Source organism: Toxotes jaculatrix, chromosome 1, assembly GCF_017976425.1.
Source record: "Toxotes jaculatrix isolate fToxJac2 chromosome 1, fToxJac2.pri, whole genome shotgun sequence".
Lineage (NCBI taxonomy): Eukaryota > Metazoa > Chordata > Actinopteri > Toxotidae > Toxotes > Toxotes jaculatrix.
Window position 1 is genome coordinate 6,358,932 of NC_054394.1, and position 12,957 is coordinate 6,371,888.

The following is a 12,957-nucleotide window of genomic DNA, read 5'->3' on the forward strand; positions in this document are numbered from 1 at the left end:
CTTCTCCATCTCCCCAGATGGAGCTATGCTTCTAGCAGGTCGGTGAGCAGTGAGAAGACAGGAATGGCACATAGCCTCAGTGCCTTTCTCTGTACTGTTGCCTTGGCAACTTTGGCAGACAGGCTATAATGTGTGTTATGACAACCTTTTGGTTTCTGCTGTAAGTAGCCACAGTCCTCTGCTGCTGGCCTGTGAGCATTTGCAGAAGTTGGGAATAAAGTGCTTTGCTCAAGGGCCCCTCTGTGAGAGAGGTCACACACCAACAACATCCCTCTCAACCACAGATAGAGGAAATATTGGAACTTGAATTATTTGTCAGTAATCCTCTGTTCACGAGACGGAATCTCTAACTTTAAGTACACATGATTTTATCATCACAGCAAACACACAATTTCACAAATGGGCTGTTGGCATCCATAGAGATATTCTTATTTTGATCAGGACAGAAAACTATGATCAACTATAATGTCACCAAACCTCAGAGTCAGGTTCCCTGAAAAGGGACAACAGCACAAGGACACAAACATATGTGCACACAAACACTGAGACTGCATGATACATGATAGATTTTGATGTGGGGCTAGAGGAAAGGACAGGACAGGCTAAGCAGAGAATGTAGATCAGTATCAAGAAGAGGAGCTTAGCAGTTGGCATGAGCTGAGGTGGAAAATGTGGTTGAAGATGTTAAAGAAAATGAGTCATCAGCTGCAAAGCACGATCCATTTACAGTAAATCCACAGGCAGAGACATCACATTACTGGACACACTGACTGACAAGTGATCTCTGGGAAGTCCACTCTGTAAACACTACAGCAAAGAGCACTTAGCTGAGAGAATACAGACTTTTACTGTAAATTACATACTACTTTAGGCTGACATGATAATCTTCATTTGTCCTGTAAGAGATTTTTAGACCCCCTCCTTAACCGCTACCCTTTGGAGTTGGTATTCAAGCCAACAACGTGCCACAACTCCAAACTGCTGCTTTCTCTGTTACCTGCTTTGCAACATGAGCATAACATTCACCATTTGTCCAACTACTCATGACTAATTGTGATTTGGTGAAGATTATATCTGTAATAAAATGTTGTTAAATATATTATTGTAATCTCACAATTGTGATATGAGCCTCTGTTCATTAAGGAGAGCAGATCATTTAATGCACACGTGAGTGATTAACGTCACAGTCATGTTTCAATTATACCAACATAATCGTCCCATTTACATTAATAGATACTGTGATTGTACAGGTTTTATTGTGCCTTTAGCCTTTGTTTCTTGTTACTTCCAGCTTACTGGAATCACAGGTCAGCCAAACGCAAGAGCATGAAGGGATCAAGCTGCTGCTCTGTGTTGTTTGGCTCGGGAATCAAGGGTCTTTTCTCTTCTCGTTGCTAGGGCCTATTCTAAATCATCTCCTTCATTCATCGTGAGCTATGTAAGCCCGGGCCAAGGTGTTATGGTTGTTTCAGATGTCACAGTCAAAATTCTTTACTGCATTATTTACCTGTGCACTCCGTCTTCTGGAGAGGAAGGACAGACATCTGGTGTCACTGAGTGCACTGGCATTTTCAGTGCACTCATTTTCAGCCTTTGAGAACTTGCCAAATTTGTCTTCAGTAACAGTATGCCAAAGCCTTAGGGCTGACCATACCATTCCCTGCAAAAATATGTACTTCAGAAGTTGCATGTTCTATGATGTTCTACTATGGTAGAACATTACAGAGCCATCCGCTACTGCTGCCAGATTCAGGATTTCATTCAGCTCTGCTCATATGTTACGACTCAGAGATGGAAATTACAAATCACTTGGCTGATTTTAATTGTTTCGTTCAGGATGGTTCAAAGATTTATAGTCACGTACAGTGCAGTTTAAGCATTAGCATAACTGATCAATCGCAATCTGCACACAAAGAGAAATCTAAAAAAGACTAGTTGTGTGCATCAATTAGAAATATTTGTCAACCTGAAGGTGCTGTTTGGTCCTGAATCTGAATCACTGAATCTATATTGGTTTAAATCTGTTGCTTATTTCAAGGATCTGTTGTTCTGTGGTGTCTGGGGTCTTTGACCAGGAAGGAACATACTGTATAACATGATAGTGCTTTTAGCCAGTGAGGGGAGCTCCAATGTGAAAAGGCTTTGGATTCAGTCAGTAAAGGAGATGTTTTGCTCAGTTCAAGTTTAGCATTTAGTGATAAAAATTAGGTTATATGTTTTAAAATGAAACATAACTACAATAACTACAATAAATGCAGAGCTGAAAATCTGCTCTGATGTCTCATTTGTGCAGTTCAGTGTGACTCACCTATATACAGTGAGGAGTCCTTCCTGTGGACATGGTCATCGATATAGGACACTCCCAAAGGCTGGACAGGTGTGGCTCCAATGCCCAGCAGCACCTGGGCTCCGATCAGCAGAAGGTACATCATGTTGGTGTTGGCTCGGTTGCCACATTTAAACCCAGAGTCTCTGTTTTCAGACCTGGAGTTGTTGGAGCACACGTCCCTTCCGTCCTCAGCGTGCCACGAGTCCCCAGCCTCGTACTCATACTGATGAGTCAGGAACTCCGGCAGAGCCGATAGCAATGCCCCCAGCGCCATGACGATCCCACCGCAGCCAATCAGGCGGGGCCTGTGGGCCTTGGCGCCAAAGTAGCTGACAAACAGGATGAGGGCCAGGTTGCCGATTTCGAAGCTGCTGGCAATGACGCCCACATCGGCACTCTGGAGGTTGAAGCGTCTTTCCAGAGTGGTTAGAACGCTTACCTGGTAGAGAGAGAGAGAGAGAGAGAGAGAGAGAGAGAGAGAGAGAGAGAGAGAGAGAGAGTATTATGAATTGCTTTTACAACTAGCAGCCATTTAGGACTGCCAATTACATCATACCCAACCCACTAACTTTTTAAGGTAAGTTTATACACCTGATTTTATGTACAGTAGTTTCTACTCTATACTTGCTGTAATTATTCTCAAAGGAATATGAGTTTTATACATTTTCCATTCCATTTTAATGTTTGTGTAAAATACAGAGGCAGAGCTTTTAGCTTCATGTGCAGCCATCTGCCACTCCCTGAGAGCTCGTACCAACATCAGCAACCTGTTGATGACACACAGAAGATGAGATGCTCTGCTGGATGATCTGCTTCCAACATCTTTATCCCCATATTCCTCCGCCTTCTCCCAAAACAACCCTGAGGCTAGCCCGACGCCAGCCTGGGAGACAGGGATAAGTGCATGTGTGTGACTTCAGGCAAGAAACCTCATGCAGCTGTTCTAATTATGCAGCGGGCAGACACATTGTACCAGCTGTGTTCTGGGTGTGTGGAAGTGATGAACTGACCCCTTACATCAAATGTGTGCCAGTTCATCCACAGGATGAAGGATGAACAAAAAGTTGAATTATCTTAAACTTAACTTAAACTATTAATTACTCATCCACAGCAAAAGGTACAGTACAAGTCCTAAGACTTCTTCAAGTAATTCCAGTTTAAAAGAAGAATTTAAACATGAATATGCAATAAAATCAGACAGATCACATGTATGACACATGTAATATGTACTCATCTTTGCACTGTATTGCTTGCTCTGTTTGCCTCCTCACACCAAACTCCACTGTAAAATCTGACAATTTACAGTTGTCTTGATTATCGCCAAGCAGGTTACTGTAGAGTAGCTACTGTAACTGTAGTGGCTATATTCATTATTAAAGATTTTAAATCCAAAACAAAGAAAATCTCCAAATTCTAACAATTTAGAGGTTGGAACAAGGTAATGTTTGGTATTTGTGCTTGAAAGATTACTTAAACAATTAATTAGAGCAAAACAGTTGATAACTAATAGTTTGTCTGTTGATCAACTAGTCAGTTAACTAATCATTTCAGCTCTAGCAGAAAGCTTATATACTTTGTAGAACAAGACTGAGGACCAATTTAATTTTACCTTCCAAAGGGTATTCTGGTAGAAGCTGACTGTAAGTAAACTGCTACTACATCTACAATTTGTTTATTAAAATGCTGTGAGTTATATTAATGCTCAAGGAGAAATAACTGAGTGCTACGCCCTCAGCCTCGTCATATTGTACTGGGCCTGTCCTTGGTATAACGTCATCAGAGGTGTCTGGACAACAGGCTCAATGTGAGACAACTGGCAGCCCCCCTCTTTCCAAAAAAGGACCAACAATGTGTAATTCACTTCTAAAATGGGAAGATGGCTGTCACGGGTCTATTATTTCAACTGTGGAACACTAACCTAATTCTGTCACCATACAGCACACTTGAGGGGACAGACAGGATGTTACGACTACAAGTCTATTGTTTTAAATGACTTTGAATTAACTGAACATTCAGCTTGCGTCCACTGTTCATGCAGAATTATGACAAACTTGGAGGACACAGTTCAGAGGTCACAACATCTGAACGACACGGTAAAGCTCTTCTCTTGTACCCATGAAAGATTTATGATTTATTTGTGCCTTATCCTGATGATGCTAATAGAGAACAGGCACTTTTCAATTTTATATTCCAGATTCAGATAAGTGCCACCCATGCCTATATTTACAAACTGTGGTGGAGATTTAGAGAAGAGACAAAAGAGAAAAGCCCATTTCAGTCTGATGAATTCAAAATTGTTGTGCAGGTGCTGCTGTGCTGAGAGCGATGATCTTCACTCATTATAGCTTTCACCTGTTCCACAGATTTAGTTTTTAGTTCAGTTTTACTCTAATTTATCTGTAACAATGTGTTTCTGAAAAACGAGGAGAAAATAAATCCACGCTGTGAACCAAGAAAGTGTCTGACTTAAAAAGACACAGGGAATAAAAGACAATATTTTATACAACAGATGATAGATGGTGCTTCTGTAGTGGTTCTGTCTGCACAGGGATTTGCTAAAGGCGCACTTTTGGTTTGAGGTGCTGCTTTAAAAGAGAAAGTTCCACTGCAGGAAAATATAAATGCACTTTAAATTTGTGACTAGAGCAAAACACCTTTAAACCAAAATGTGAAGATGTACAGTATAACTGGATCCAGCAGATCAGCCCATGTTTTTAAAGGCTTTATTTACATAGTTCAGGTTGCCTCTTTCAAAATGCATCTTCATCTTCATGTAGTATATCTAGAATAAAGCTATAACTTTTGTGCCTGAATTCAATAAGAATAATTTTGACTAATGTGAGTAAATGTCACCACACATACACTAACAGCTGCTGTAGTTAAATCTTTGGCTGCACCATAAAGAATAATCATTACTCCCATAGCACTTCAATATATATGGAATCTTTTTATTATTATTATTATTATTATTATTATCATTATTGTTGTTTTGATTCCTAAACTAAATTTTGCATCCGAGAATTTACTCAATTAAGCTGTTATTCCGTTTATAGAACAGCACATTATTCTGACCAAACTGTCCCTACCAATGAAGAGTTAATGAATCTAACACTGCATTAGCAGCTTACACTGTATTACACTGTATTTTCTGAAAATACAATATAAGCTGCTGTCGCTTGTGTTGTGGAGATCACGTCATCTCCCAGGCCTGTGTCAAAGGCCTCCTGCATTATTGAAGCATATGGTTGCAAAGATGTAGCAGAGCCGGCAGGTTAGATGGACCTCCAGACCAGCGTTTCGTAACCTGCTCTCCGACAGACCATCCATATACGCACAAAAATTTCTCCAAGAGCAACGTGGAGCATACGGCCGCTGTGACGCGCTTTGTGTCATGCAGATGGTGCATAGGCCTGATGGATAATACGCAGCAAGTCATCAATCAGTGAAAGCACCGCGTCCCATGATTACAGGATGATGTGATTATTCTAATGTGATCAGAATAATGCGATTATTAACCGCATCGACTGAAGCACCGCATCGTTACTCACTGTCTGCCTGCGCCTGTTTGAAGGGCGCTGCGTTAACTCGACGTTACATGAGATCTACTGAGATACGACGCTCCTTCAGACTAACATTGTGGCTGTTCTGTGGAAACTCACCAGATAGGCGCCCACGGTGCCCTGTGCCAACATGAGCGCACATTCCGACACCAGGAAAATCTTAATGTTGGAAAAACACGAGGTCTTCTTCTGGTTGTCATCCTGCTCCGGGTCGTCGGTGCTGCTCCTCTCGGTGCAGATCTGGTTTTTAACCTGCATCCTTCGGCTCAGGCTCCGGTCGGGTTGGACGGAACGAAACTAAACGGGTCCGGTCCGGCGGAGCGCATCGGGTAGTGATGACGAGCTGCACTGCAGAAGAAGTGCGAATCGCTTATCAATAGCCCGTCTAGGCTGGAATATACAGCGAGAAATACTGCTGTCCACTCAGCATTACGCACAGACCGTCAGCGACCTCTCTTCACCGCCTGTCCAGCCAGTGCGTATCGGCTACATCATATTTAAATACGTAGGTTACGCATGTAGGCTATATGTATGACGGCTTCTAATACCCGACGTAGAACTACAGGACGCCGTTTCTCCACATCCGGGATGTTACATCTCCACCCAGGACCGGTGTCAACTGGTTTTGGTCTCTCAGCCCGGTTCCGATCTGCAGCTCTGCATCCTACAGGCTGTCTTATGATGCTCCTCCCATCCATAGACCAGAGCAGGACGAGAGAGGTATAATCTCTCTCTCTCTCTCTCTCTCTCTCTCTCTCTTCCTCTCTCTCTCTCTCCCTCTCTCTCGCTCTCTCTCTCCCCCTCTCTCGCTGCCTCCCTGTTCCTCCCTCTCTCCTTCAACGTGTTCCTCACACCATCATTTTACCTGTGCAGATTTCAGCTTAATCATTGCCACGAAAATATAACACTTCATCACTGGTCTGACTGAAGGATCCCCAAAACCCAAAGACAAATCTGCTGGACATATAATACATAGGACATTTTTTTAATTTATTAATGCTGCACTTTTTTATTTTATTTTATTTTATTTTATTTTATTTTATTTTATTTTTTTCATTGCACAGCAGATTAATACTTCAGCAGCATCTGTCACAGTGAAACAGATTTCACATTTAAAAATTATCATGCATAGCTCTGTATAGCACATGTCTATTGCTTTGACCTCAGCAGCACAATTAGGTGTATAATAGCTTGGAGAAGAGGCTCCTTGTGTTTTTCAGCCCTCAGGTCACATTATTCATACTATTTTTATTCACAATAATCCAGCAGCCTATTGCACAATCCGGCTGTGTATTTTATTTTCACTGCAATATAATTCACCAGAAGATGTCCCAGTTTGAGAAGGTCATAATTCTCTCTGATGCTTTATCAGCATCTGTTTAGGAGATTTACAGGGTGAATGCACAGAACAGTTCAAGTACAAGTTGCTGTGAAGCTGGGAGATGCTGATGAAGATGCTCATGCTCATTTGAGACTTTCTATGTTTGCCTAGGGCAAAAATGACCACAAAGATCAGACATGGGGAGAAAAGTCAAAGAGTGAATGGCTGGGTAGATGTTAGGATAAGGAGAGGGATGCAGAGGGGAGCAACATGAGACAGATCCCTACAGCCAGACATGTTACTAAGTGAGTCGCTGTTTGAGCTTTCTGTGGTATACTGCTGAACTATTACTGCTAACCACTGTTATCAAAAACTGCTGTAGTTTCTTCCTTATCATCAGTCCATGGTTACAGCAAATGCAGCTGCTATATGTAATTCCCACAGATCAAAGTTCTAAATATCTGGAATAAACTGAAAGTGGCCTGCCCTTATTTTCCATGCTTCAATGGATTTGGGCTATTTTTTCACAGCTATGTAGAATTTCAATAACAGAAACTTAACAACTTAAATTTTAGTTGCTTAAAATAAAAGTTAAACAATTATTTTATTTCCTGGTGGGGTGTAATTTAATTTATAATATGTACACATAAATAATGGCTCAGCGACATGCACAGACTCTTTAAGAGACCCTGCTTCTGCATGTCTTTGTTTCAGGGTTAATTTTTGCCCCAAGTCACTGGTGTGAAAAAAGGGCATGGGCAGCTGCTCCCCCAGCCCCATGCATGGCAGTGATATGCTTTGTTATATTATGTTATGTTATGTTATGTCACATCACTGTAGTAGTAGCTTTAGCTCAGGTAATCTATCTTCATGCTCGACTGAAGTGAACTCAGCTAACTTCAGGATTGTTAAAAATTCAACACTTGCCAAACAAGAACTCTATTACACTCATCAGCAGCCCGCTGTGTTGTACTGCTGTAACTGTTCTACATGAAAACAGTCACTATAAAGTGCTATTGTATCAGTGTGGACAAATGCTCAGGGACCACTACAATCAACACCATATTTATTTTATGATTTCTAATATGCACTTTAAGCTTTAAACAGCTATATTTTGACACTTAAGGTGGTATGATTCTCTTCCCAAATGGCTTAATGATGAGAAGGTGCTGTGTGTCTTGTTAAAGGGCATATTTGTACAGTCTACATAACAGCTGTTATGAGAACCAAAGTTGTGACCTCTGTAACCGTTAAACCACCATGTCTGCATGAAGGTAACAACTCCCATTGTGCTTCTGTCTTGTGAATGCACTGATTGTGTTTCATCATTTCTAGTAAAGTAAAAAATAATCACTCTGGTATGGCTGGTGCTTTGCAAGTTATCCAGCTACGAGTCAAGGGGATGTAATGTCACTGTTCATTGTACTTATTTAAAGTTAATGCCTGGTATTTATGTGATGGTTGAATTAGACCAGCAGCACCTCCAAAAGGGCTCCAGTGTGTAATAGTCCCATCAGCTGCACTACCATCTTAAGTTTTATGTTGGCAAATTTAATTCTAGGCTGGTTGGGTTTTTTTTTTAATTTATTTACATGTTTTACCTGGTATAAAACACACACATTCACTCTGAGTTCTTTTTTTTTTAACAGGAAGATGTTCAGGTATTTGTCTTTTTTGGGTCAGGGATCTGAATGATGAAGTTCATCTGCTCTGATGTTTGTCACGCAGAGGGAATGAAAATGACCGCAGTAAAAAACACTGGACGAAAATCCTCCATCATAACCGTGAAATAAGAGAGCACTGAGTGCCAAGGTCACTTACCAATACCCTGCAGCTTTTGGCTCGCAATAGTCCTCCGACCATTCAGATGCTCTATCAGGACCAATTCAATAGCATCTGAAGCAGCACAATCTATCAGACAAACTGTGGACTCAGCAGGAAGAGCATCCATTTCTCATAGAGTCATTCAGAGTGCCCGGGGTGATTTAAGATCAACCACAGTGCCTGCTGATGCAGTGCAAGCCAACTGAAGACATTATTTTAGGATGCCTCTTAATCACAGGGTCCGCTTGAAGAAGAATGCTTTTATGCATTTATCCTGTAACAAACAAATAAATCACCACAACACAGATGTAAGCTATGTCAGAGTTTATTCTGAATGCCAAAACCTTTGATGCCCTTTGTTGGTTTTGGATATATATATATATATATATATATATATATATATATATGTGTGTGTGTGTGTGTGTGTGTGTGATTTTTCACTATCAGTGTAAAATAGTGGCTCTTTGGAAACGTCCACTTACATTTTCAGGGACTGACACCAAAGCCAACGTTGAGTCTGTGCTGAAAATACCTATAACAGTAACGTTGGTACATAACCAGTTTTGTTGCTGTAGAACATGGGAATATTCTGACAGATGCTGCGTCTCTGGCAGTGCCCTTCCTCCTGCTGACTGCCTGTCATGTTGATATAGAGATGTGAGGTTATTCCTCTCTTGACCTCACTGGAAATTTCAATAATGAACAGTACCATTAAAATGACTTATGTGAGCTGGCAGATTTGAGAATTTGGGTTGCACTTTATATTGTGTCTTCAACAGAATGTAAAAACTGGATCAGCTCGCTGAGAAAATTATAAAGAGCTGATGATTCTCACTGAGAGCGGTGGGCTGTAAAACAACTCCCACCAGATCTGTGGGCAAAAGCTTTGTTTTAAACTGTAGTACACACACGTTATGACAGTATCTCTAATGAATGAGGACCACAGCCTATTGCGCAAACCTCTGATCAATGCACCAAAAGGGCCCCATGTTTCTGTAACATGTCAAAAAACAAATTTAAGGCTGCAGGTAACGATTATTTTCACTACAGCCCCGGTTGTGATCAGGTTTTTTGGAGTATCCCAGTTATGTACTGCCCGGGAAAAAATCAGATCCTGGTTTCAGAAACCTGGATGAGACCTTATCCCAGTTTTGAGACATCTGGAAATACCAGCTGGATTTCCATCAAATACATGATACTGTGGCATGTAAACACCACATCCAGGTTTCTGAATCTTTATTGGTACAAAACAGAATGGCTGAAATGCTGAGAAACCACGACACAACTGTACACAAAGGATCGGCAACCTGGATGCCTTTAGAATTATATATACAGATATGAATGACTACGTTAAGTATACTAATGGACATGTGCTCACTATCATCACATCATTGTCTTAATCACCTTAAGGTGATGTCATCCAGTTTCTTCATCATGGTGGTGAAGCAGGAACCAAAGAATGTCAGACACTTTGCTTGAAAAATGATGACTAATCAATTATTTAAAACTTCTTTACTATTTATAATTTAATTGATTAATCATTTAAGCTCTAAACTAATAAGTGATAGATATAAATAAAAGACACAATCTCTGATCCAAATGTAAAATTAATAGTTTTGTTCTTGAAATTCTAAAGTCTATTGATTTCATTATTTATTAGCAAATATTAGCAAGAAGTCTTAAAGACAGAAAGATGCACTTTCATTGCTTAGATTAAGGATGGTTCTGCATAGACAATAAGAATTCTTTATGGCTGAACGACATATATAGTATTTAGTTAAACATACCCCACCCAGTAAACCAGCCAGTTTCATCCATCTAATGATCAGACATAACAAACCATGTTGAAACGGTAGGTTTGTCTGTGGAGTCCTCCCTTCAGAGGTTTATTTAGGCCTAGCAGTGTGGACCCCAGCCCATAATCCTCCTGCAGACACACCTGTAGAGCAGAGTATAAAGACCCTGGACTGCACTGAGTCAAACATCAAGCTTCAAGGAGTCTCTCCACAGCAGCTCCACAGCCTCCACTGACCCTGAAGATGAGTCCCTCTGCCAGCCTGCTGCTGCTGCTCCTGCTCGGCCTCTCTCAGGCTCATCCTCTCCAGGAGGAAGGAAGCAAACAAGTCCCAGACACTGTCGACATCACCACCAGGATCCTGACCTCTAACAACGCCACCAATGAGATCCTGCTGGAAGGAGACCTGCTTGCTCCCAGAACCAGAAATGCCATGATGTGCTGGTCCCAGAGCTGCCTGTGGAGGAAAGCCTCCAACGGCTTGGTGATGATCCCCTTCACTATGAGCAGTGAGTTCACCAGCTGGGAGAGGCAGACGATCGAATACGCCATGCAGTCCTTCCACAGCAGTACCTGCATCCGCTTCGTCCCCCGTCAGAACGAATACGACTACATCAGCATCGAGAACAGAGCCGGATGTTTCTCCTCTCTGGGCAGAGAGGGAGGCGGACAGGTGCTCTCTCTCAACAGGCAGGGCTGCCTCTACCACGGCATCATCCAGCACGAGATCAACCACGCTCTGGGCTTCCAGCACGAGCAGACCAGGAGCGACCGCGACTACTACGTCAGGATCAACTGGGAGAACATCGACCCGCAGATGGCCTACAACTTCTACAAGCAGAACACCAACAACCTCAACACCCCCTACGACTACTCCTCCATCATGCACTATGGAAGAACAGCCTTCTCCATCCAGTACGGGATGGACTCCATCACCCCCATCCCCGACCCCAATGTCCAGATCGGCCAGAGGGAGGGCATGTCCTACTGGGACATCATGAGGATCAACATGCTCTATGGCTGCTAACAACAACGCTGATGCCACATGCAACAAATTCACACTTTTTTCTGTTTCTTTGTTTTCCTGTAATTAATTTAAAGCTGCTATAATCTATGGAACCAATGGTAAAGATTACAGTCCCTTTACCTCAGTCTTTCAAATGGCAAGAAAACAGAATACAGGGGCTCCAGTGTGACTGAAATGCCTGTAATAAAGATAAAGCAACATGACTGATGTGGTTTCGATATTTTTTTTATCCATACGCGTACACTTTCAACGATTTTACACACTGACACATAAGCACAAACATGCAATCACTGAGCAGTGTGTGCATAGCTCCATGAATCCTGGCTAGTAACTGACTATTCAATTGGGGGAATAACGCAAAACTTCCCTTGCTATATGCCGTATGTGTCTGAAACTGTGATGAAAATAGAGTTGGTTTGAAGTGTCCATGAACAAAAGAAAGATAATGACAAATTCCAATAAGCTCTCTTGAACATGCACTTTTCTGACGGTCCCTAACTTCAGCTCATCATAATTTCATCTACTGTCAAGTCACATAGGTTGCAGTCTTCAGCACTGAATGATGAGGCAAAAAAAATTACACCTGAGTACAAAAAGTCAAACTTTACCCTGCACTGAATAACAAATCTGGAGAAAACTGATCAAGTCAGTGAGGATGAATCCCACTGAGTATTGGCACCAGTAGGTGTATTTCATGTACAACCAATCCATTTGAATCAAACAGCAGAGCCTCTGATTTCTCAAAATAAATAAATTCATAACAATAAAAACCCAAAGATCTTTTTATTTGTAGCAAACAGAAGAGCTTTTTCATCCAGATTCTGAGAAGACTCTATGACATCTCTGGAAATACATTCAGAAAAACAGTGTTGTTAAATGACCTTCTGGGCTTTTTAGTCAGACTTGCAGAACAGCTCCAGGGATGACAATGTTTGGCTGTCATTTGGTTGGTCAGCCAGCTGCTTCAGTCCAGACTAAAATATCTCAACAGAAACTGGATTGATTGCCATGGAATGTTATACACACATTCATGGTCCCAAGAGGAGGGATCATAATGACTTTAGTGATCCTCTGACCTTTGCTGCAACACCACCTGCAGGT

The 12,957-nt window shown here is 41.6% G+C and overlaps 2 protein-coding genes across 2 annotated transcripts in view; one reads left to right on the forward strand and one right to left on the reverse strand.

Moving 5' to 3' along the window:
• The window catches only part of LOC121184382 (solute carrier organic anion transporter family member 3A1-like), a 75,604-nt gene extending 69,457 nt beyond the window's left edge, over positions 1-6,147 (reverse strand). The window contains exons 1-2 of the mRNA XM_041042019.1: positions 5,989-6,147; positions 2,309-2,768 (exon numbers count right to left, since the gene is read on the reverse strand). Coding sequence (XP_040897953.1) covers positions 2,309-2,768; positions 5,989-6,147 — 619 coding nt within the window. The remainder of the gene's footprint in view (positions 1-2,308; positions 2,769-5,988) is intronic.
• A 4,926-nt stretch (positions 6,148-11,073) lies between these two features.
• LOC121184389 (high choriolytic enzyme 1-like) lies at positions 11,074-11,856 on the forward strand. Its single transcript, XM_041042029.1, has one exon. It carries the CDS (start codon positions 11,074-11,076, stop codon positions 11,854-11,856), a length of 783 nt encoding a protein of 260 aa, XP_040897963.1.
• Positions 11,857-12,957: the final 1,101 nt, after the last annotated feature.

What these genes read in the sequence shown, in the direction of transcription:
- LOC121184389 (XM_041042029.1), top strand. Translation starts at nt 11,074, where the DNA reads ATGAGTCCCTCTGCCAGCCTGCTGCTGCTGCTCCTGCTCGGCCTCTCT.